The 23840-nt window shown below is 40.2% G+C and overlaps 1 protein-coding gene across 10 annotated transcripts in view; it reads left to right on the top strand.

Moving 5' to 3' along the window:
• The window catches only part of Nrg1 (neuregulin 1), a 1045353-nt gene that overhangs the window by 879564 nt on the left and 141949 nt on the right, over nt 1-23840 (top strand). For all 10 annotated transcript variants that reach the window (XM_029531713.1, XM_021219946.2, XM_021219937.1 and 7 more), the window contains exon 2: nt 18177-18354. In XM_029531713.1, the coding sequence (XP_029387573.1) occupies nt 18177-18354 (178 nt within the window). The remainder of the gene's footprint in view (nt 1-18176; nt 18355-23840) is intronic.

Genomic DNA, 23840 nt, shown 5'->3' with positions numbered 1-23840 from the left:
ATAGGGAACTTTTGGGATAGCATTTGAAATGTAAATAAAGAAAATAATAATAAATAAATTTAAAAAATATATAATGGTACAGTCTTGGCTACAGTTGTGTCTACTTTGTTCCTGGGAATCAGTTAAACAGTGGAAGGAGCTTGGGGATTCTTGTGGAAGAATAAGGGAAAGTATTGTAGGCCCCAAGGACAGGAACTCCACAGGAAGACTAACAGAGTCTACTAAGCTGGACCCTTGGGGCTCTCAGAGAACCGCCAAAGAACATACACAGGCCAGTCCTAGGTTTCCCCAATCATATGTAGCAGATATGCAGCTTGGTCTTCATGTGGGTCCTGACAGCTGGAGTTTTTCCCCAAAGCTGTTGCATGAGATGTTCTTTGAGCTGGAAGCACTTAGCCTCTCCCATTGTAAAAATTATATAGCAAATGGAATTTTTATTCTGTTTATGGCCTAAAGATGTGGAAGTCCAGCCAGCCATAGGCCATAGTGGTGCACGCCTTAATCCGAGCACTCAAGAGGCAGAGGCAGGTGGATCTCTGTGAATTTGAGGCCAACCTGGTCTACAGAGCCAGTTCCAGGACTACAGAGTGAGATCCTGTCTCGAGGAAAAATTATAGAAATATTTGTCTTTAGACCTTCACATCAGCCCCTTCTTTTTTTTTTTTTTTTGAGACTTTTGTGGTCTTATAGTTTTAAACTTATAGTTTCTTTGGAAGATTACTAATGGTCTGTTGGTTATAATTTTTGTTAATTTTTTTCTGAATGTGGAAAGTCCCAGGGATTCACAAGTGTGGTACCATGACTGGCAACATTTCCATCTCCAGGAAACAAGATTTGCAGTACATGGCCTCCTGGCCTAGCCAAAGGCCCTAGTGTGAGAACTGAAGAGATGTGGCCCATCTCTTCTGGGGTTGAAAAGCTCTTCAGGGATCCCAACACTCAACAGGATCCCAGTCAGTGTAAAGCTTTGCCTCCTAGGAGAAGGGCTGTCTGCCATCTGCTAGGCTGATACAGTCTCAGCAAATGTGTGAAGGGAAAAGTGTATACAATGGAGTTAGTGCAGGGGATTAAAATACAAAGAAGGTAAACCCATGACAGTCCATCCATGAGCCATGTAACACAGAAGGGGCAAAGAGGCTCCTACAGTACCCTGTGGAAGCCTGATTGATGCACACGGATTGGCAAACATGAAGGGATGCTTCTGAGTGGCACATGCACATGTTCACTGCCAATGCTCCAGTTAAAGGAGTAATTGGGGTGTGCAGGCCACCATCATTGGTAGATTCATCTTCCAATTGGCTGCTTGACTGTGAGGATTTTTTTTTTTTTTTTTTTTTTGCAAGACTGTACAGCAGGCACGTCGTTGGTATTTGTCTTGGTCAGGGTTTCTATTCCTGCACAAACATCATGACCTAGAAGCAAGTTGGAGAGGCAAAGGTTTATTCAGCTTACATTTCCACATTGTTGTCCATCACCAAAGGAAGTCAGGACCAGAATTCAAGCAGGCTGGGAAGCAGGAGCTGATGCAGAGGCCATGGAGGAATGTTACTTACTGGCTTGCTTTCCCCTCAACTTACTTTCTTATAGAACCCAGGACTACCAGCCTAGGGATGGCACCACNCACAATGGACCCTCCCACCCTTGGTCACTAATTGAGAAAATGCCTTACAGCTGGACCTCATGGAGGCGTTCCCTCAAGGGAGGCTCTTTTCTCTGTGATAACTCCAGCTTGTGTCAAGGTGACACACAAACCCAGCCAGCACAGTATTTGTCAGAAAAATGTTGCGAACTTGATCATTACTCGTTTGTTCGTTTGTTTTTCCTGCACACAGACAGTATAGTCCTTGAATTTATTTCCTGTGATCTTCTTTCATAATTCATCAGGAAGACAGGCTTATAGAGGTCCCTAGTTTCTTGTAGAGGTTTCATTTATTTAACAAATAATTATTAGTGGCAAAATCTGCTATGTGCTAAAGAAAAAACAATGAATAGGATAGATAGGATTCTTACCTATACTGTATTAATTTAATTAATTATAAGGGGTTATTATATACAAAACTTAAAAGAGAGAAGGCCTTGCCTTCCATTTTTAATTTCTTTTTCTACTTAAATTGCATTCAGTTCATCAGGGAAAATTTTTAAATGAGATTTCCTTTTCTTTTGATCATTATTTTTTTGAGAGTCTCGTGTAGCCCAGGTTGGCCTCACACTACTTGAGCTCCTCATCTTCCTGCTTCCACCTCTTGAGTGCAGGGGTTACAGGGAGGCACAGCCATGCCCCTCATCTGTCTGCTGGGGATCTAACCCAGGACTTCATGATTGTTAGGCAAGCATTTTGCCAACCGAACTACACCCCAGCCCATAACCAGTATTTCTAAATATGTATCGGTTCCACTCTATTGTTAACATTTTTTAAATAAATGTTAAAACTCAACCAACATATTTTTGATGCAGTTTCATTGCTAATTAAATGTCCCAGTTAAGAGTTAACTGAATATCGATCCATGTTTTGAAAGGAAACTTTTCTTTAAGATAAAGTGCCACTGAATTATTGATGATTGTGGACTGTTGAGGTAGGCAATGTTAAGGTCATGTCACTGTGAATATTTACTATGAATAGTGGTGTACAGCAGAGTGTAGGTATAGGTGTGTGTGTTCACTATGCCCAGAAAATTACTTTGATCCAGTCTTCTATGGAGTACTTATCTTAGTCTTTACTGTCTGTGAAAGGAAAAAAGCAATTTACATGTGACGATCTGGGCAGAATCCTGCATACTCATGTCAGTTCTGCTTAGTAAGACCTAGAAAAGACTCTGGGGGAGGTGAGTTCAGAGGGTTGAAGTTAGGAGCACACATGACACAGGTTTTATATTATCTTATAAAAGGTAGAACAATTTCATCTCCACTCGAGCCAGTCGTAACGGATGCTGGGCTGTGTTAAATCCCTATTTAGCATTCCTTACTCACTGGAAATGTTTTAGGTTCATACCTCCTTGGCAGCTTGAGATGCTTATAGATTCATTTTGCTCAGTTATAAATAATGTATGAAAGAGATGTTCTGCCCCAGTTCTCCACCTCAGATGGGGCTCTGTATCTAGGGCCACGACCATTTGACAGCAGGGAGAGAGGTACTCCCTTTCAGGTCTTAGTGTTGGACCTTGACTTCTTCGGGTTGAGGTTCCTCTCCATGCCTGCCGTTGCCCTCAGCCCAGTCTTCATGGACGCCTTTGATGCCACACCACCAGACAGGGAGCAGGCTCTAGATTTGCTTTCACTCTTCTCTCTCCTAGGCTATATTATTGTAGGCATCTCCACTCTTTGACGAGCTATGATTTTTTTTTTAACTTTGTTCCATTTCAAAGCTCAATCCAATCTTTCTTTAGGGTTGCTGATGGGAGTCAGTTGAATGATTGACAATTCAAATAAAACTGAGTAAAAGTTCCTTGAGGTGATAAAGAAAACTATTACAACAAACCCCAATGTATATGCCCTCAAATTGTTCATCTGCACCTAGAGTCATGGTCAGACTTGGAGTCCAGTTTTTAAACTCTGATTCTAACTCTATGTTGGTGTTTTAAGAGGCTCATTGCTAAGCAGCTTTTGATGCTCCATTTATCTTCCATTTTCTTGCGTTCTTAATCTGAGTGCATCTAAGATTTTACATGTCCCCTCTTTCCTCAAGTGTTTTACCCTAATCTACTTTTATTAATCTCACTTCCCCTTTTCAAAAAAAAAAAATTGCAACATATTTTAGAAGAGCAACGTAAGTGGTCCACTCCTTGAGTCTTTCTAGAGTCAAATTCCTCAACGTTTCATTTTCGATTGGAAAGCTACTTAGTAGTGCTCATCATAAAAATCCAGCACAGTTTTATAACAGATAAATGATTTCAGAGTTCTTACAGGTATAGAGTCATCACAGGTACAAATTATTTGTAGTGTCTTCTACACAACATAAACAAGAAATAGAGTCGAGACAGCACAGGATAGTATCATAGTATATATCATAAAAATCTATTATGTAATATGATATTTTCATTGTATGGATTCCCTTCATTGTACCCAAACCTCCTTTCTAGAAAAACTATATAGGCTTACATGTCTAAGACCAGCATAGTTCCTGCTGAACTGAAGTGCCTTATTCCAATTTATATTGATATTTTGATCCAGGATTTCTTTATTACTATTGAAAATCATTGTCAACCATTAGGAGCATGAAGCCATACCTTATCAAATTTAAACAGAAGTGGAGATTTAAAACAAAGATTTACTTCTTTTTATCCTCCTCTATGTATAGGTGTTTTCCCCAGTCACATGAATGTCTGGTGCCTGCAGAGGCCACAAGAGGGCATCAGATCCCCTGGAACCAGAGTTACAGTTGGTTCTGAGGTGCCATGCGCATGCTAGGAATTGAACCTAGGTCCTCTGCAACAGCAACAAATGCTCTTAACCACTAAGCCATCTCTCAAAAGAGAAAAAAAAAGAGGAAATCTTCCAAATGGATCTTCTAGCAACAACAACAACAGCAGCAACAACAACAGCAACAACATTTTTCTGTATTAGATAGATGTGAATATTCTGATTCCAAATGGTGGAGATATCCCATGATTATATATCTAATTTTATGTTCTGTGAGCCTTAGTTGGTTCTAGGGGTGCACTTAGGAGTGAGGGGCTGGGGAGGTAGAACCAGCAGGTCTCCAGGGTTCGCTGATCGATCAGCTCACCTTCTAGGCCAGTGAGAGTAAAAGGTGGAGAGGTTTTTTGTTTTGTTTTTATCATGTTTTCCAAAAGACTTTTTGATAAATGTACTCAAATATATATCCCAAGGTACCCTAAGTTCAGCAATTCATTTGTGTAATCTCTGTTTAATATCTTTTATGCTACAAGTTTGCTAGCTACTTCAGGATTCATTGGGTCCCAAACTTTGTTCAGAGTGCAAAAAAAAAAAAAAGTGAGAAAAGCAATTGATGTTTCTGTCTTGAAGAAATGGAATCCTCTGCCATTAGGGGAAAAAAGATGTCCCAGGAACAGATGTGAATCCAGAACACACCCAAGGCCAAACAGACTAATGCTAATAGAAGATTCTAAATCCCCTCCCTTGCTGCCTAGGCATATGTTCGTCATTTGATCCTTCCCTGAATGTTTCAGTCAGCTTCTGTCAGGGTCCATTCCGGCTAGGCATTCCCCGTGGCATGGGTGTCTAGGATGAGCACTGCCACCTCATGACATATAGCCCTTTTCTGGGTTCTTCCCCTTTTCCTGTGACGTGTGCTGCATTGCGTGTGAGTGCCACTTTGCCTGTGTAGCTGGCCAACTGCTTTCCTGGCTTTCCCACTTCTGTGGTTACTTTGTAGTTGGGTGGTTACGTTGGCCTGTGGATTGCCTAATCCTATCAAAGTTCCCTTCCTGGAAGAGCTGGGGCTAGAAATGGGTCAGGTGTTGGAATGGGGTGAGCAGTGGTGATAAAAATGAACTTAAATGTAGCATGGATACATGGGAAAATAATGTTTTACATTTCTCAGCTGATGTTTGCACCAAGCAACTCTAACAAAGGGTCTCAAAGGGTAGATCAATGTTGGTGTGCCTAAGGTCCCAGCAGGCATTGTTATTCTTGGTTCTCTGGGAATAAATATAAAGGAAGCACGTGATGGGGTGGCCTTCAAATGAAGATTGAATGGAGATTTGGTAGGGCAGTAAGGGAAGTAGAATTGTCTGACCATTAGCTGCTTCCATAAGATCTTCCTCTTTAGCCAGAGTATGTTGTCCCCTATGGCTTTCCATCCTCAATATATGAACAACATGCCTTACACATGGAACCTGTGTATGAGGGGAGTGCAAGCTCACAGAACATCAAGACATTTTTCTTCTCTATTTTTGCCATCATCATGGTTGCCACTCCCTTGAGTCTTTTTGAATGCTTAGATCAAAGCATTGTTGTTCATAGTTTTGGCCCTGTAGTTGTTTAAGTACAGTCCTCAGGGTTTGCTTGTAAGTTTGGATGAGCTGTGTTAACTCTTTTTATTTCTACAGCTTCTGAATTATTTTAGGAGGATTTTCCTCATTAAAAATAGAGGTGCTTATACTTCCCTAGAATTGCTGAGCCCTTCTGGTTCTGTTTCACAGTGTTCCCTTGTTTTATATAAGATATTTGAGGTATACCAATGTTATGCAAGAAATTACTTTCTGTAGAAATTGAGTTTAAACACAAATTAGTGAGCGATTTCATTTAGACACAGCCCAGAGTTGAATGTAATATTTCTGAAGCCTCCATTTGGGAATTTTGTTTAAATTGTCCTACTTACTAAAACTTGGTTTGTAAGTGATTTTTCTTTTTTTCAAAAGCGACAATCATTGCTATGAAAAGTGCATAGTCACTAGTAAAAATAAATCTTGCTTTGTTAACTTAAATAACTGGTTAAAGTCCATTCCTTCCAATATACAGGCTTGGTTTCTTGAAACCCAAACCTTTACAAAGCCTAGGAAATGTTGACAGAAGTCTTTTCTTGATTTAAAAAAAAAAAGAAAAAGAAAAAGAAAAAACCGTGTCCTGTTGTCATTAGGATATTAATATTTATTCAACAGTCATGCTTCAGTATAAAAGTTATGCCTGTGATTTTGCTGCTGTGTTCTGATCACCATGTGCAGGAAGAAGGATCGGTTCTTCTGGCTGGCTTTGAGGCGTAGTAGCTTGGGCAACAATCTGAGGTGAAAGAAATGAAGTGGTTGCTGGGGTGTGTGTGCAGGCTAACCTTCATTTTCTGAGCATTTAGTGGGTTGACAGCCTGTTCCTTAGCATCTATAGCCATTTTGGGGTTTCTTTTCTGGACCATGAGTAAGATACCAGGGAGGTCAAGAGATGAATAGCTAGTGGCTTAACTGCATCCAGGCATATCTGTTTTTATAAGCTAAAGTCCTACGTAGAATAATAAGATAGACATTTCATAGTTGCTGATGTAAAAAAAAAAAAATCAACACACTTGACTTGGAGACCTGTCGTAGCTTTCACTTGCTGTTGAAATATATTTTTTTTTAATCTTAAGGGTTAATACACATTGCTGTCTCTGAGTTCTAAAGATGAGATCCACTGAGGGTTCAATGAGGTAGCAGCAGGGACAGGAGGGTCTCGTTGAGCATCTGTCTTGCCTTTGCTTCCTGAGATGGTGTGAATGAGTGAATGCCTTGGCTCCGAGCCTCCTCTTCTTTGACTTGTAGGTTTTTATTACTATAAGGAGGAGAACCTATCTTCCGTTAAGGCTCACGTGGTTACATGGGAGCCTGCCTGCAGAGTGCAGCATAATCTGTCCTTCTTAAGGTCCTTAACCTTAATCACAATTCTCTGGTCTCCTTTACACAACTTCATCTTTAGGCCAAGATCTAGGGTCAAGTCTTTGCATGTAAGGTGGCATTTCCTGGGCTATTGGGATTAGGATTTAAGTATCTTTGGGAGTCCTTATTCTGCCTGCCACAGGAATGAAATGTCTTTTCTTTTGTCTCAGCTCCAAGAAGGCTGTTACTTAAAAACCTTCTATTAGTTTGGAAAGCTTCACAGATTGCTAAAATTTGCTAAAAAAACATTGTCACTGTAGGCTTTGAAAGTGACTTTACGTCAGTATATCAGTATCTCACAACTTAGCATTCATTAGTTGATTGTATGTTGACTTAATTATCAACTTTCAGGTTCAATTTAAGTAGAAAACTACATGACAAAATGTGGATGACTACACAAAAAAGACTACATGTGGATGAACACAGCCACCCCAAATAAAACTCTCCCTTGTGCTCAGACTGTCCCGATGAAAGATTTATTTTATAAATCAGATTACAGTGGAATCAGTGAGTGGGTTCTCTATCTGTCTCTCCATAACCAGGATGTAAGTTGCAGGATGCTAGGGATCGTGTTAGTCTTATTTATGTCTATATATCCAGGACTTAAAGTAGTGGTAGCTCCAGGGGAATGCACAATAGCATGTGCATGGTGATTGGAAATCATAAAATGTCAAAGCAACTGAAGTTATTTAAGTGAATGAGCTAGGATATGGATACTAGGCAAAGGCCAGAAGACAGCCTTATAGCTCATCACAGAAGATTCTAGTGTCTTTTGCTAATAACAGAGTATATAGTGTTAATATGACATGCATAGTAAAGGTAGGGACAGATCCGATAAATCCAGTATGTGGGCTTTATATTTTTTTTATACATTCTGTGAATTAGAAGGAAACTATGTAGCTTGTTAGATACAGTGCAACATTGCTTATTTCTACCGGGAAGACATTACTGTGCCAGTTACAAAGGATAAAAGATATGGTAGAAGAGTTAGCTTCTTGTCTCCTTGGGGGAAAAAAATCCTTGTAAAGCTAGCAAGCATTGAATTAAGTGGAATAGTAATGGTTTTATGGGAACACAGGACAGAGATGCTTCCTGTAAAATTGAACTTAGTCATCATGAGTTGGGCGGCAGGGAGGGTGGGGTGGGAATCATTTTAGATTTACAGACAGGTTACAAAGATAAGGCAGCGTTCCTTTAATGTTACGTAATCCTATTATGTGCTCAAAAGAAGAAACAGGCCTGTTGGCCAAACTGGAGACCTGAGTTAGAGCCCACTACCTTCTAGCACTTAAGTGAGATAATCTAGAAAACTCCCCTGTGAACAGTAGGCTTAATCATAGCAACATACACCGGGGTACTCTCAGGCCACTTGGGGTGAAAGTTGCCCTCTCAGACTGCAGCTTTAAGCATCCAAACCTGAAGTCTACATTTTAAATTCTCCTAGAGGGAATTCACAGACCAACAGCTCTCTCCATCAGTTTAGTCAATCTCTACAAATCTGCTATTTCCTTTGTGCATGGATACCAGGGATGGGACGTGGGGATTCTTACTGACCAGACAAGCTTTGCACTCCGCTGGCCCTCCGGCTTCTCAGCAGTGCTAACTGCGTGCCGGAAGCACCCCATTCCAGGCAGGACACAGCTTCTGGGTCCTTGCCCTCAGCCTGTGTTCGGTAAACCCACTTTGCAGATCAACATCATAAGGGTCCATCATGTAAAGCACCTGTGCAGCCACAGAGCGTTCGGTAGGAAATGAAGAACTGAAACCTGGGTCTGCCTGGCTGGCCCCAAAGCCTGTAATTGTCATTTTTTTTCCACCTCCCCACCCCCTGTCATAGGCTTCCTGATTCACTTTCCCGTATAGCCTTCCAGAATAAGCATTTTCCAAATTATACTTGTTATGCAAAACTTCATTTCCCGTTTTATTCTAAAACTATTTGCTTAGAACGCCAAAAGTTTTCCATGAATTACAGTGTTCTGCAAATCTATATATATATATATATATAAAAAAATGACTTGGTTCTGTAAAGACCCCAGTTGCTTCCCACTCTTGTCCCTTAGGATCCCACTATCTTTGGATGTTGTTCCTTTTGTCTGTTTTAGTGGCTTTTTAAATAATTGACACCTCTTCAACCCCCATCCTTAAGAATTTCTATTTAAGAAGCTTTGTCCCTCTGGACTTTGCCGTGGAGGTAGATGTAAAATGGTCAGGTTCCTCTCTGTTCAGCTCTCTGAGGATCATTGGTAATGGTGGGAGCCAAAACATCTTTAAACACTCAGAAAGTGCATAGAAAGCCTCCCCCTTTCAAGTGTAAAAAGGAATATTTTAGTGACATCAGTTACTAAATGTCATTCGATTTGAACAACAACAACAACAACAAAAAATTGGCTAAAATGGTTAAAAATCAGCACCCCCAAATCCCAGTAATGTACTGGAATGAATATAAAGGAGATAAATCTTAGCATGTTGAAGTCATGCTTATCCTGCTTTCAAGTAAGAAGTGCATCAGAACTTCCTGAAAGAGAAAAGGGGGACGGAGTAGTGGGAGGAAGAAGGGGAAAAGGAGGAGGGGGAAAGAGGAGGAGGAGAGAGAGGAGGAAGAGATAGAGGAGGAGGAGGAGGAGAGGAAGAGGAGGAGGAAGAGGAGGAGGAGGAGAAGAAGAGGAGGAGGAGGAGGAGAAACAGTAATTACAAGAAAAGAAAAAAAGCCTAAATAGGACAATAGCTAACTACAACTGCTGTCATATTTTTTTAAGGTTATGTCACAGGTCTATAACAAATAAAGAAGAAACTCTTGCCTTGACCACAGAACAGTTAAAGTTTTAAAGCTTACATCAGCAGAGACCTTTGCTAGGCACCCTTAGGTAAAACTCATCCCTGGTGCACGCATCCCAAGTAGGCTGCCTGCTCAGAAGCCTGAGATGTCTTCATCGAGCCGAGCCAGAGGGGCTCTAATTGGGGACAGCTGTGGCCACAGCCCTAATTAGCCAGGCCTGTTGAACACTCATCCCAAGCTGTTGGCAGCCTGGCCAGGACTTCATCCAGCGTGTTGTCATGGAGTGTAGCCTTTACACCTTGGCAGCATGACATTGATCTGTTAGGACCCTTTTGTTCCTGCGTCCTCACCGAGGGGTTCTCGCATTTCAGTGAGCACAGCAGAAGAGAGAGCTCTTTGGCCCTTGTGGCATGAGGTATGTATGACAGATGGGCAACCACGCTGTCTAAAGCATTTTTTCATTTTTATCATAGCGAGTTCAAGTATTCTACTTTCTTTTATTTTCCCATAAATCATCAAGGTTGCTGAGAAAATGCAGGAATTGTGCCGATCTCCCTTCCTCCCAGGTCTCTTTTGTGTTTGAAGTGAATACAGAAATGATCTATCACCTGTTATAGCCCAGAATTCTTGGGGAAAAAAATATCATTAAATCCTTTAATTCAATCTTGAGGACATTTTTTTTTTTAACCATAAAATATGAAGTTTTGCAAAGAACTATTTTCTTGCTTGGTCATTAAAAGCAAGGGCTCTAGGGTCCCGTTTGTATGTTCAGTTCGGGGAGTGGGTGGGATGGGGCTTCAGGATGCCAGCTGTATGATGACAGGCAAGTTACTCTTTTTCTCTGTTGCCGTTTCTTCATCTCCAATTTGGTAGAAGGATAGTAACACTCCAGCCCTGAGATTTGTTATGTAACAAGAGGCAATGAGTATAAAGCTTAGACCTGAGCCTGGCACCTAACAGATGTTCAATAAGCTATTACCATTCTAAGGGGATTTATTGTTGAAAGTACAAAGAGGAACTTATTTAACACCATTTCTTGTGCTTTGAAGTTGCTTTGAGGAATGCTGTAATGATATCTTCATGCATTTACTCTAGGTGAACTACTGAGTGTTTTAAGCAGTTCTAGTTGTGAGGTGAGTTGTTTGGTACATGCCTATAATCCCGGGTTGGCAACGCAGGAGGCTCATGGCTTCAAGCTGTAGAGAAGAGAAGGCTGGCTAATTGCAACAAGCATAATAACACCAATTTTAAGTATGAAAAATTGCTCTTATTTGTAAATTGGCATGCATTTTTTCCCCACGGAGAAACAACCAGTGTTATAAATCTCTTGTAGATGTGATTCGACTTTTATAATTCATTATAATAATTTAAAAATTATAGTAGCTGCTAGGAAGTGAAACTGATAATGACCTTTCCTGATTCTCAGTCTACTGTCCCCTTCCCCTCCTTTTCCATCTCCTTCAAGCCTGGCACATGTGGCTTCATGGAGAAAATTGTACCAAGTTCAGTAGTCATCATCAGAAGCTGCACATATGCAAGATCAAGCTGCCATCTCCTCACCAGCAGGTGGAAATGGCGAGCATCCACCTTGTGTGATGTCTAAACCAGGACTGCTCAGAGGAGATGGAGTTGGATGCAAATGATACATTCAGAGGTATTTGAGAGCACAGTTCATTTCAGGAGGCAGGAATAGATACAAGCCACGTAGAGAGGACTCAGCTGATGGAATGGAGCATCAGTGACCTGAAGGCAGAGGGATGGGAGTGACAGGTAGGTGCCCCTGTAGCATGGAAGATGGCTTGGATACAGTGAGCAGACTCTGAGAGATGCTGAGTTACATTTGAAAGGCATAGGACAAAGGTCTTAGCTGACACAGGTCAACACACTCTAATAGTGATAGCCACATATGGGAAGTTCAGAAGAACACAATGAATGTAGAGTCAAAACAGTACAATTCATAATCTCCCACTTGACTTTACATTTTAATAGTGTTGTATATGACAGTGTCATCTCACAAAATCTTGCCAAAGAGGGCCTTAATCCCACATGTGTAGACCAACCCTAGGTGGATATCTATTGTCTTCCACAATCTCTTTCTATTCTGTGGTTTAAAGCAGGGTCTCAGTGAACAGGAAGATCCCCAGTTTGTCTTGTCTAGCTGGTCACATAGTCAACGTCTCCACCTCTCAGGCACTGGGATTAGAGGCATGCACTACTATGCCTGTGCCTGGCTTTTATTTGGGTGGTCCCAACTTAATGCTTCCATTCTTGTGTGGTGGGTGTTGTATTGACTATTCATTTCTCCAATTTCCAGGCTTAGGTTTTCAGCCAACCCATGTAACAGCTAGGGCCCTGACACCTTCTCTTTCAGATAAGACATTTGGGAATCAGATACAGTTCCAATCAAACACACACACACACACAAACACACACACACACACACGCACACGCACACGCACACACCTGTATGGGGGCAGGCTTTGTAAATATTTTATGTAGGGACAACTTTCTTGGGACTACAACTGAAAGACGATTGCTATTTGATATCTTTCAGATTTCCCATATAATTTGTTCAGTATGGAGAGCTCTTCAGATCAATTGCAAGAACACAGAACACAATGATACAAGTTAATTCTTGACACATCTTTCATGGAATAGAAGAAAGAGCATATATAGTCACGTGTAGAGGTGTATCTCACATCTACATGTTATACTTCTCCTGTCCTTAACAACACAGAGCACTACTAGAATAGCAGCAGTGAGCAGATCTGAGAAGAACCGAGGAAATCCTAAAACAGGCTCCCTTAGATTGGTGGTTCTCAATCAGTGGGTCACAAGCTCCCACTGATTGGTGGGGGAGGGTGGTCTAATGACCCTTTCACAGGAGTCACTTAAGATCATTGGAAAACACAATTACAGTGTGATTCATAACAGAAGCAAAACTACAGTTATGAAGTAGCAACAAAAATAATTGTATTGCTGTATGACTGAAAGGGTTTCAGCATTAGGAAGACTGAGAACCAGTCTTAGATGAATGATTCTCTTTCTATTTTGCTTGTTCACTTTTGCCTCTACCACAAATATTTGATTACCAATTAAATTATTGCAATGGATAATCATATTGCCTTATGTTTTGCTATGATGCAGAGGAAAACTTAAGTATTGTGGGTGACATATCAATTATAGAAAACAGAAATGTAGTAGGGGACTTTAAAATGCTCTCAGCATACCTGCTTACACTGAATTAAAAGTTTGTAATCTTTTAGAACTTTTTCTTTTTGCTCGACTCTTTGCCTCTGTCAATGCATTTGTAAGGGTGTGGATATGTTCCTGTAATGTTAATCAAGTTTAGGAAGAAATAAATTTAGGAAGAGTCTGTTTTAAACCAGCTCTGTCATTAGATCATTGTAGAGTGTGGAGCTATTACCTTCTTAGAAACACTTACAAAGCAAAATTATGAGCTGTGGTAGACCAGACCCAAATATATCATGCCTAAGATGCTCTGGACACCCAAATTTAAAACATTAACTTGACATTGAGTTTGCCTTCAATTACCTTTAAATTTACAGGCCATTTACTCTTAGAACTGAAAAGCAAGATTTTTATTTTTCAGTTTCAACATTCAAATATTTAGTTAAAGATGATGTTGACTTTAAATTTTTTCAATCAGCCCTGGGCTTATAGTTTATTCTTGTTCGAAAGTAGTTAGTGAAGTAATTTAGAGTTTAAGATTACATTTTAGATTTATTTTTACTTTATGAAGCTGAGTGTCTTACCTACGTATATGTATGCACACAGTGTATATACACTTCTCTCAGGTGTCAGAAGGCACCAGATTTCCTGGAAGTGGAGTTACGTACAGATAGTTTTGAGCCACCATATAGATGCTAAAACCTAAACCAGGTCCTGGGCAAGAACAACAATTGCTCCTAATTACTAAGCCATATCTCCAGCCCTAATGTATTTTTTTAAAAAATAGGATAAACAGGATTTTAACATTTGAACAAAGCACGTGTCTGAGAGGCACATTTAAATATCATCCACTTACAATGAACTATTTTAACAATTCCTGAAAAAAAAAATTACTCCATTGAAAATTGTCTCTGGATGAATGAGAAATCACACAAAACATCTGGGCTCAAATATTGCTTTGAAGTTCTGTAAAAGGGCTAAGGAACATTCAAGGCTGTTAATCTAAAATCACAAGGAAGGACTTATATTGTCTTGATGTCCTCTATGTACTGGAATTTGGGCTCTTCCGGTTGTGAGTAAGGGCATTGCTGCTTTCTCTAGTTGTTACCATTAGCAACAGAGTACTCATGGGTCAAAGATGCAGCTCCATGCTCCACTGGGGACCATGATTTTTGAATCTCCATTCATACTGTGGATGACTGTGTTCAGTTTCTTAAGAACTGACCCCTGATAGGTCCTTGTGTTTTAAAGGTCATCCATGCCATGGAGAACACGCACAGGACAAATAGAATACTTAGGGATGCAAAATGAGAGAGCAGATAGGAATATCATCTTCTGTGGGATTTGTAATGGCTTGACACATAGAGAGAACCTGAAAGTAGTTGCAAACAGTATCCTCATGGATACACGTTTATACATCCGGGTCAGCCGGGGGAGCAGACATATTTAAGACCTTATGTATAAAGGCATTTATTTGCTTCTGTGCATTGTGTGCCTTCTCATAAGGGAAAGGATGGATGACCCTAGGGGCTATTTTGTAAGTTCAGGCAAGATATAGACCTAATGAGATTAGCCTCCAAAGTCAAGGTTATGACATTAACCCACATAAGAATTTCAGTGTAACACTATTCATAATTAAATGGCATCAAGGATGGGTCTTGCACAATTTCTCGTCACGATTGCAACTTTCCCTAAATTATTAAATGAGGGGTGAACCAGTAGCATAAGGTAAATGTGCCTGTAACCCGAGTGGAAGGGGAGTGTCAGGCCCATGTCAGCCTGGGCTGTATAAGAAGATCTTGTCTCAAAAGGGAAAGGGAAAAGGAAAAGGTACTTAAGGTGTCAACTGCTGCGCATGTAGCTCAGTGGTAGCATAGTCACTAGTTACGTATGTGACCTGGATTCATCCTTAGCACTTCAGGGCAAAAGAAATTCCTACTTACCAAAAGTTGGACCTTTTATTTAACGTCAAGAAGACCAGATAAGCAAGGCCCAAGAGCAAAGAGAAAACTAAGGTTTCTTTTTCTCCTTTCTGTACATACATTCTTTTGTAATAAGTATATGCATTTGCATGTACTTCTGATTCATTAAACCATCTCAAGTTTCCTTGAAGGCTTTTCCTCTAAGACGTCAGCAGATGCCTTCTAAGAACAAGCTTCTTTTACATGACCACAGTGCAGTGATTCCACCAGAGAAACCCAACCCTTGTACATTATTTTTACTTGGGTTTCCATAATAGTTCTAGTGATAGCTACTCTTCCAAGTGGGCTTCATACAGTAGCTCCACTTTTCTTTGATTATTCATGTTTAGTCTCCTTTGAATCTAGCTTGGCTTCGTAGTCTTCTTTAGCTGTTCACAACATTGGCTTTTTTTTTTTTTAAGGCTTAAAATAAGTTTATAGATTAGTTCTTGTTGAATAGATCAGTTTTTGCATGAGTGTGCATGTGTGTGTGTTTGTGTGTGTGTGTGTGTGTGTGTATGTATGTATGTATGTGTGTGTGTTTGATGTGCAGACTGTGAAGAAATAAGAAAGAAAGAAATGAGAGAAGGTGAGGGGAAAAGAGATGGGAGAGAAAAAAATAAGGGGAAGGGAGGGGGAAAATTGATGCTTACTCCATGAGAAAATACTTATGCAAATGAGACAACAGTCTGTTAGTTTGGGTTCAGACTTGTGTTCTGATTCAATGAGCAAATACCTGGAGTGGTTAGAAGATGGGACTCAGACTTGTTAGATAGACTTTAAGTATATCTAACTACTCAGGGCATATTGTTTATTAAAGTAAGGGATCAGACCTTGAGAATTTTGGTAGAGTTTCAACTTTAATTTAAAATCCAGCTGCATACCATACAGTCCTCCTTTTAGATACATACATGCAACAAGTTATTCTTCTTAATGTATACAAACTCCTTTCTTTGATGCCACTTAGCTCTCTCTCCTGTTGCTTTCTTTGAAACCTTTGAGCTGAGTCAGACAATTAGAAATGACCTTAAGAAGCTAATGGAGACAAACCCAGGGGCTTGTCAGAAATATTAGAATTTAGTGTTTTGTTTTTTTTTAAAAACTTCCAAGGCAGCACCGAGAACCGTATCTCAAAAGTCGAAGCTCTGTGGAATTTGTTCAGAAAGCAAGTCTAACTTTGAAGCTGTCAGAAAAAGAAAAGGAAAAAGAAAAAAGAAAAGAAGGAAGAAAAACGGGTACTGGTTGGTGGGAAAAACACAAAACAAGACAGAGGTAGTAGTCTTCAAGTACTGAAAGCTGGGAGCAGCTTGGTCAGTTTCCTAACCTGCTCCTGTGTCTGCCCCAGTATGTTCCTGTTGCTTTATGAGCCACCAAATAAATGAGGGGGGTATGCACCTAAAGGGGGGACTGCTAAGAAATTGCAGAATTCAAAGGTTTTAGGCTCTAATTCCTGGGCTCAACTTCTGACAGTTTGGGGGTTTGCCTCATGAGGGCCGAGTTGTAGAAAAACAAATAACCTGCGTAGACAAGGTATCCACTTTCCGCTTCTAATGTAAGGCGACCTTGATTGCATCCCTGGACTCTCAGTCTTTACCCAGGGAGTATGCCCTGGGTCAGTGAGGCAGAACCCCATTTACTTGGTTTGTTTTCTGGGATTTCCAGCTCATTCCTGAACTGAGTAGGGAAGTAGGCTTTGTCATTGGCAGTGGAAACTATGAGCTATTGAGGTCTCGGGTTCAGGGGTGGTTGATCATTAAATAAGTTTGTGGGTGTAGTAGGTAAAAGGCCATCTTTTTCTTCTTTGATTAAAAAAATGTTATCATAAAAGCTCAAGTATACCCATCTTCGTATTTATTAGGCTTTATTACTAATCATCACCATACGGTTTTCATCTATACATATTCTAGCTCATAGGGGGCTTTGTATAAAGCAAAGTTCCATGTCCACTTTGCAGGGTAATGGAAAGTATCATGCAAAGCTGAAAGCATAATTATGCTATGCACAGCTTCTGTTCTAAAGATTTGGAAATGCTAAGTGCGCGCAGTGCCCAGGAGGTTGTGGTGGAGGTGGCCCTTGGGAGTGGCCAGTCATTATCTCTGGTATAGCCACCACAGGCCCAATCAGGAGTGATGTTAATGAAAGACTGCACATCTTGCAGAGAGCAGCTTTGGCGGGGATACCTGTGATGCCTAGTGAGATGAGCCCGATGCTAGTTTCTATAGATGTTTTCTAAGAGGGAAAAATATAGAGTTGACTTCATGTTTACTTTCAAGTCAGTAATTTATAAAAATCATTTACTGAATAATAGATATGATACTCCCAATGCCTTCCAACAGAGTTAGGTTAATGTGTGATATGCGGCCATGAAGGTGCTCTGAAGACAAAGTCTGGCCTGGTGCCTCTTGTAGCACTGGTTTTGTTAAGTCAAGGAAGTGGCTACTAAGAACATGATTTTAGGAGTGAGTCTTTCATCCAGGTTCCATACCTGCCTCTTTTTGAGCTGAGTTGTTTTGTTTTGTTTTTATTTTTGTTTTTTGTTTTTTTTAATTTGGATATTTTACTTTTCTTCTAATTTTTGGGATCCATTTTAGTACACTCATTTAAATTCATATACTATGACTATATTCATATATTCATGACTATACTTAAAGAGTCCTTTTGTCATGCGTTTTTCCCACCATCATCCAGTACCCATTTTTCTTTCATATATATATATATATATATATATATTTATGGGTTGATATATACATACATACACACACACACACACACATATGGAGAGAGAGAAAGAGAGAGAGGAAGAGGGGGGGAGGGAGGGGCGCCTGGTAATGGGACCTGATCAAGCTCACTCAGCACTCATTCCTTTCCTTTTGAAAGACCTGGTGATCACAGTTTCTTTTTCTTCTCCCTTTCTTTTTCTAGCATTGCCTCCCAGATTGAAAGAGATGAAAAGCCAGGAGTCAGCTGCAGGCTCCAAGCTTGTGCTTCGGTGTGAAACCAGTTCTGAGTACTCCTCGCTCAGATTCAAATGGTTCAAGAATGGGAATGAGCTGAACCGAAAGAATAAACCCCAAAATGTCAAGATACAGAAGAAGCCAGGGTAAGTAAGGTGTCTTTAGTAATAGAATCCATGCCAATAGCGATAGGACACTATAGGACAGGAAATTATGAAGACCCTATAGTTATGAATTTACTGTAACACGTGATATATGATGAATGGAAGCAATTTTGATTGTAGTCAGAGGTTGTCATATCAGATAGAAATGACCTTGGGAGTTTATGATTCTAACAATGTTTGAAATGAAGAAATGGGACCCAAAGAGAAAGCTGTAAGAAGTTGGATGGGGCTGGGAAGGAAGAAAGAAGAAGGAATTAGTGGCAGGCACTGTAATACTCACAGAACATGAGATTCGGTCTTCTTAATATAAAACAAATGATATTTTAGTGTCGATTGATGTCTAATGCAATTGAAATGCCAACTTCATTATAAAGCTCAACTATTTCCTAAATTTATGGGGTGTAATGCAGTGAGTTTGAACTATTTTTCAAACCAAGGGTCAACACATATAACTATGTTTTATAATAAGAATTTTTAGCTAACCATTCTATTAAGGTCCTCCAACATTATAGCAGATTTAGACACTGCAGTCATCTTTGGGAGCAGACAACCTTATGCTTTCTTCCTCCTTGAGCACGGCCATGTTTGAAGCATGACATGACACTCGAGACACCTCCGTGGCTCTGTTAGATGTCTCCTCCGAGTGAAGGCAGCTTCTACTCTCCCAACAGTCTTTGTCTTAATCTATTTGCTTCTTTGAGCACAAGGATGAAAATACATTTTGAAGGAAATAGGGAAAAGAAATGATCATTCATTAATCAACATGGTACCTTTAAAGTGGTCTCCTCTCTGAGAGGTTTTAGTCACTCACATCTGAGAAGACTTGTGAAGAGGCAGGTTTGATAACTAAAGCAACAGCAGAGGAAGCCAATCCCCCTCCTCTCTTTGGATTTCGTAAGCTATAACTAGAAAGTTGGCACACTCACGGGCAAGGCAGAACAAAATGGCTCTAAGGAGAATGTAATTGAATGTTACCAAACTGTTTGAATACTCTGATGGCAATAATTAGGGATATTTTCCTAGTTCTCATGGCTCTATTAATTGTACCATTTTCTCTGGTTATTGATCATGTCTGCAACATCTGTTGACTTGGAAATCCGTTAACGGGTGAGACAAGAGGGTGCAGATCACATTGTACAGCAGGTGGTATTTCAGAGATAACAATACCAAGAGCCAAAACACCTAAAACACATTTTTTTTTTGACATAATGTCACTTAGAAACAACAACAGTGTTGGGTAATTGTTAGCATACATCTTTAATCCCAGCTCTCAGAGGCAGAGGCAGGCAGATTGTGAGTTCAAGGCCAAACTGGTCTTTGCATCAAGTTCCAGCGCAACCAGGACTATACAGAGTCACAGGAGTCCTGATTTGCCGTACTTGGAATTAGAGCTAAGATGGGTCCTGGAACACCTGTGAGTTCCTAGCATAAGGAACCTAGGCCAGAGTGGTGGCTGCTTCCCTGTCCTAATAGCTGATGATGCCCCACCTTCTACTGAGTAACCTCATTAGGCAGGGCTTTGATTGGAGCAAGGTGACACTGTGGCAAGATGCAATTGGCTGAAGGTTTAGGAGCTTGGGATTGGCTCAAACACTGGATATAAGCTTATGTCCTAAGCAATAAACTCAGATCTGCACCCTGAAGAAAAAAAGAAAAAGAAAGAAAGAAAGAAAGAAAGAAAGAGAGAGAGAGAGAGAGAGAGAGAGAGAGAGAGAGAGAACAATATTCCAACATATAGTAAAAAACAGTTGTGCAGTTGGTGTGTGATGGCTAATTTTGTAGATTGAAAACCTAAGAGTCAAACCTGGTACATACCAATAACCCCAGACTTGGAAGGCTGAGATAGCAAGACCACCACATGTTTGAGGCTAGCTGAGCTATATAGCATGATCCTATCTAGAAACAAATTGGAAAAAAAAATGGAAAGAAAAACTGAGGGTCAAATATTTTGTACTTAACCTAGAGCTAGAGTCATGGAATTTGCTAAATGCTCAGAAAAAAATAAAGATTTTTTTTTTTTTAATTTCTTATGCTTCAACTCTGTGTTTGAAGGTAGGAATCATGGAGAAAGGAGAAACAGCAGAAGGGTTGAAAAGATAATTATGATTATGAAAGTTAAGACAAAAACTACTTGTTCAACCTGGATTGAACAGGTTTTGCTGTCCTAATTTCATCAATTGGACAAATGAAGTTATATATACATGGCAGGTAGACTTCGATTCATAGCTTAGAATTGGCCCAACAATAGCAGTAGTAGTTTATGGTTTGTAAGGGCTTGATGCCAGCAACATAGCCAAATCAAAGAGGTAGATAGCCTCATATCTGTGCATGGGCAGTCCTGAATTTGTGTAGGGATGATCTAATTTAATTCTAATAAAACATGGATTTTACACTGTGTGCTGAAGCACACTGTTGGAGTGAGTTCGGGGTCAGGTTGATTTGGGCTGAGTGGGGAGCAGAAATTTTTTGAAGAGCATATATTCTCCATCTCCTATGTGGAAAGAAGCAAGTCAGTTGAGTAAATAAACCCAAAAAGGTGGGAAAAAAAACCCCAAAATATGAGAAGACAAACACAAGTCTGTTTCTGAAGAGGACACGTGTATGATTAAAAGCTTAATCGGTTGCCTGGTTTGAGTAACATATAAAGTACCATTAGCATTCAGGAAGGCATGTTCATATTGGCTGCATAGGTCCAGACAGCTCTGAGCACTGTCTACATACTAATATATTTCCCACCACATCAGAAAGGCCAGTGTTCAGAAATTACTCACTTTAATTCCAGCCTCGCTGCACAGAAGTAAATGAGGAGAAATTTATTCAAGCCATGCAATTGTAAATTACTTTTGGTGTGCGGGCGTGCACACACACACACACACACACACTTCCTATATTTGAGCTAAAATTGTGTAGAGTAGGCGGCTGCTTAGGAGAAGATCAGCCGATTGTTTTTCCCAATCAGATGACTTGTCATTTCTGAAGCTCTTTAAATATAGTGTTGTCAGATTTTGGAGTATCTAACAAAAATCTAAATTTAACATTAGCAAAATGCTCTATTATTCTATTTATCCTATAAACAAGCAGAATGAACATCATCATCATTATGATGATCACGTTGTTTAAAACACAATTACCCTTGAGAATGATTTTATGTCAGTTTCTTTCTGTAGGTCTTAATGTTAATAAATAAACCTAGAATTTAAATAGGTCAGTCTCTAACGTTCATGTTATTTCATAGCTACCTGTGATTACTCTATGAACTCAGAATATGAAGATTGGCATTAGCTCAGTCTATCAATAAAACCTCATTATTTTTCATGCTCAAACATTTATAATACTTGTTACCTCGACCTCATGACTAGGAATAGGTTGCAGTGGTTAGCTGGTCACGTGACTTAAAGTTAATCTTCTACTGTGGGCAGCTAAGCAGAGGGGAGTTTTCATTTGAGGTGTGGGATTTCCCTGGGCATCTGTTTATATCAAATGTTGACTCCTCCAGTTTGTCGCCTAGGCCTTATTCCCTCTTTTATCTAGATTGCACATGGCAGCCAAAATTTCCCTTTAATCCCTTAGTGTTATGAAAAGATTTCACAGCAATATACAGTTTCAATCATTGTGTAAACTCATCTCCCCCTTGAGCCCCCATCTCCTCTTAAGAAACAACCTTGCTGCATGTTCTCCTTGTGAGTTTAAATTCACATTTAAGCTGCTGTTTGTTTGATTTGGTAAGCCACGCGTGGGAACAATTGAAAGAGATGGAAACCACTCTGTGTTGTGTATCTATTATCCTTCTTTTCTTGTTGTCTGTGCCTGGTGGGTGATTCGGATCAAGAAAAGTAGTTGAAGGCTTTGGCGTGTCAGATTGCCTCACTGAAATATCTGTTCTGGATTAGCCTTGTGAAAGGCAAACTTCTATTTCTTGTCGGGTTCATACATGTTTATATAACTCTCATTTTGCTTCAGCTTTTCATGTCAGCTCATATTTTAATTTGGTTTGGAAGTAGTTTTGTTTATTCAAAACCCCTTTGGATATTCTACAAATAATTTGCTTTGGAGGTTGTGAGATGGCTCAGCAGACAAAAAGGTGCTTGCCACCACGCCTGCTGACCAGTGATCAACCCCCCAAACCCACATAAAGGCAGAAGGGGAGAACCAGCTACCAGAGGTTGTCCTCTGGCTTTCACACATGAGTGGTGGGAAGAGCATCCCTCCACACACAGAGAGATGGATGGATGGATGGATGGATGGATGGATGGATGAGTGTTCTATTGTTTTCAGTGCCCATATTTTGGATGAAGAGTTTCATATCAGTAAAGTTTATATACAGTCCCTTTCTTAGCTACTGAAGTACTTTGGCAGGCCACTGGAATGTTATATAAGGAATCCCAATTTCCTGATATAGAGAGTAGTCATTTTGTGTGGTTTATGTCCATATTCAGTAGGGGTGTCTGGTTCTATTGTGTAAGAAGTGCCTCTTCTCCTTCTACATCCTTCTCACAGAAAGCAAGTTGACATTTGAATCAGAACTGAAGGCATGTACACATGCACACACACACACACACACACACACACACACATACACACACGTGCACACACACTCATGAGATGTACAGATGAAGACCTTTGTAAGAGTTTGTTTGGCCAATGGCTCTCCAGTCTCGACTCTCCCCTGAGAAAACCTAACTCTTTCCTAGATTCCCTATCTAGTTCTGGATCACCAAGGTTCTCCCTTGTAAGGTCACCTTGTGTTTTCCCTCTTTCCCCGATGATGCTCAGTTCTCATAGGACACTTGGTCACTCTCTAGTCACGTCTTTCTCCAGGTAGCAGTCAGGTGATCTACTTAATAGTTGCCCATTTAACATTCCGAAGTGCTTGTCTGTGGGACTTGTTTCTTTAACAGAATCCTTTCTCTTGTTAGGATTTCTATAGTCTTTCCAGTTGTAGTCGCCTTCTTCCAATGTCCCCGAGTTAATGGTATTGTTCATTGGCTGTCACTCCAAAATATATTTCAGTGTTCCAGCTGTGACCCAGCCAGTTCACAGTGTACTGGGACTTCTAGCCAACTTGATTTTTATTCTGCTTAAGCATGAATTTTACCCAAGAGTAGATGCATTTTTCTTCATTTCTTTCTCCGTTTTTAAGAAATAGCTTCTTCAAAAGGCTGGTGTTAAAGAAACCCTTGCTTGTATTTCTACACCAGTTTCTGAATCTGATTGTATCTGTTACATGTCTTGATGAAGCTGAGCTTGGTCTTGGACCATTGGTGTTTTGTGCTAGAATCCAATGGATGTTCTTTACAGTAGTGATTGAATGGCCACGTCCAATGCCTGGCTTGGAAAAGCATCCCCAAGGCTTGCAAGAAACTCAAGAAGTACTTATATAAAGAGACCTATTTTCCATTGTTTAGAGGAATAGTATTTTTTTCTGAACACAGAATAGTACACACACACACACACACACACACACACAC

Source organism: Mus pahari, chromosome 19, assembly GCF_900095145.1.
Source record: "Mus pahari chromosome 19, PAHARI_EIJ_v1.1, whole genome shotgun sequence".
Taxonomy (NCBI): domain Eukaryota; kingdom Metazoa; phylum Chordata; class Mammalia; order Rodentia; family Muridae; genus Mus; species Mus pahari.
This window is presented reverse-complemented; position numbering and strand designations above follow the sequence as displayed.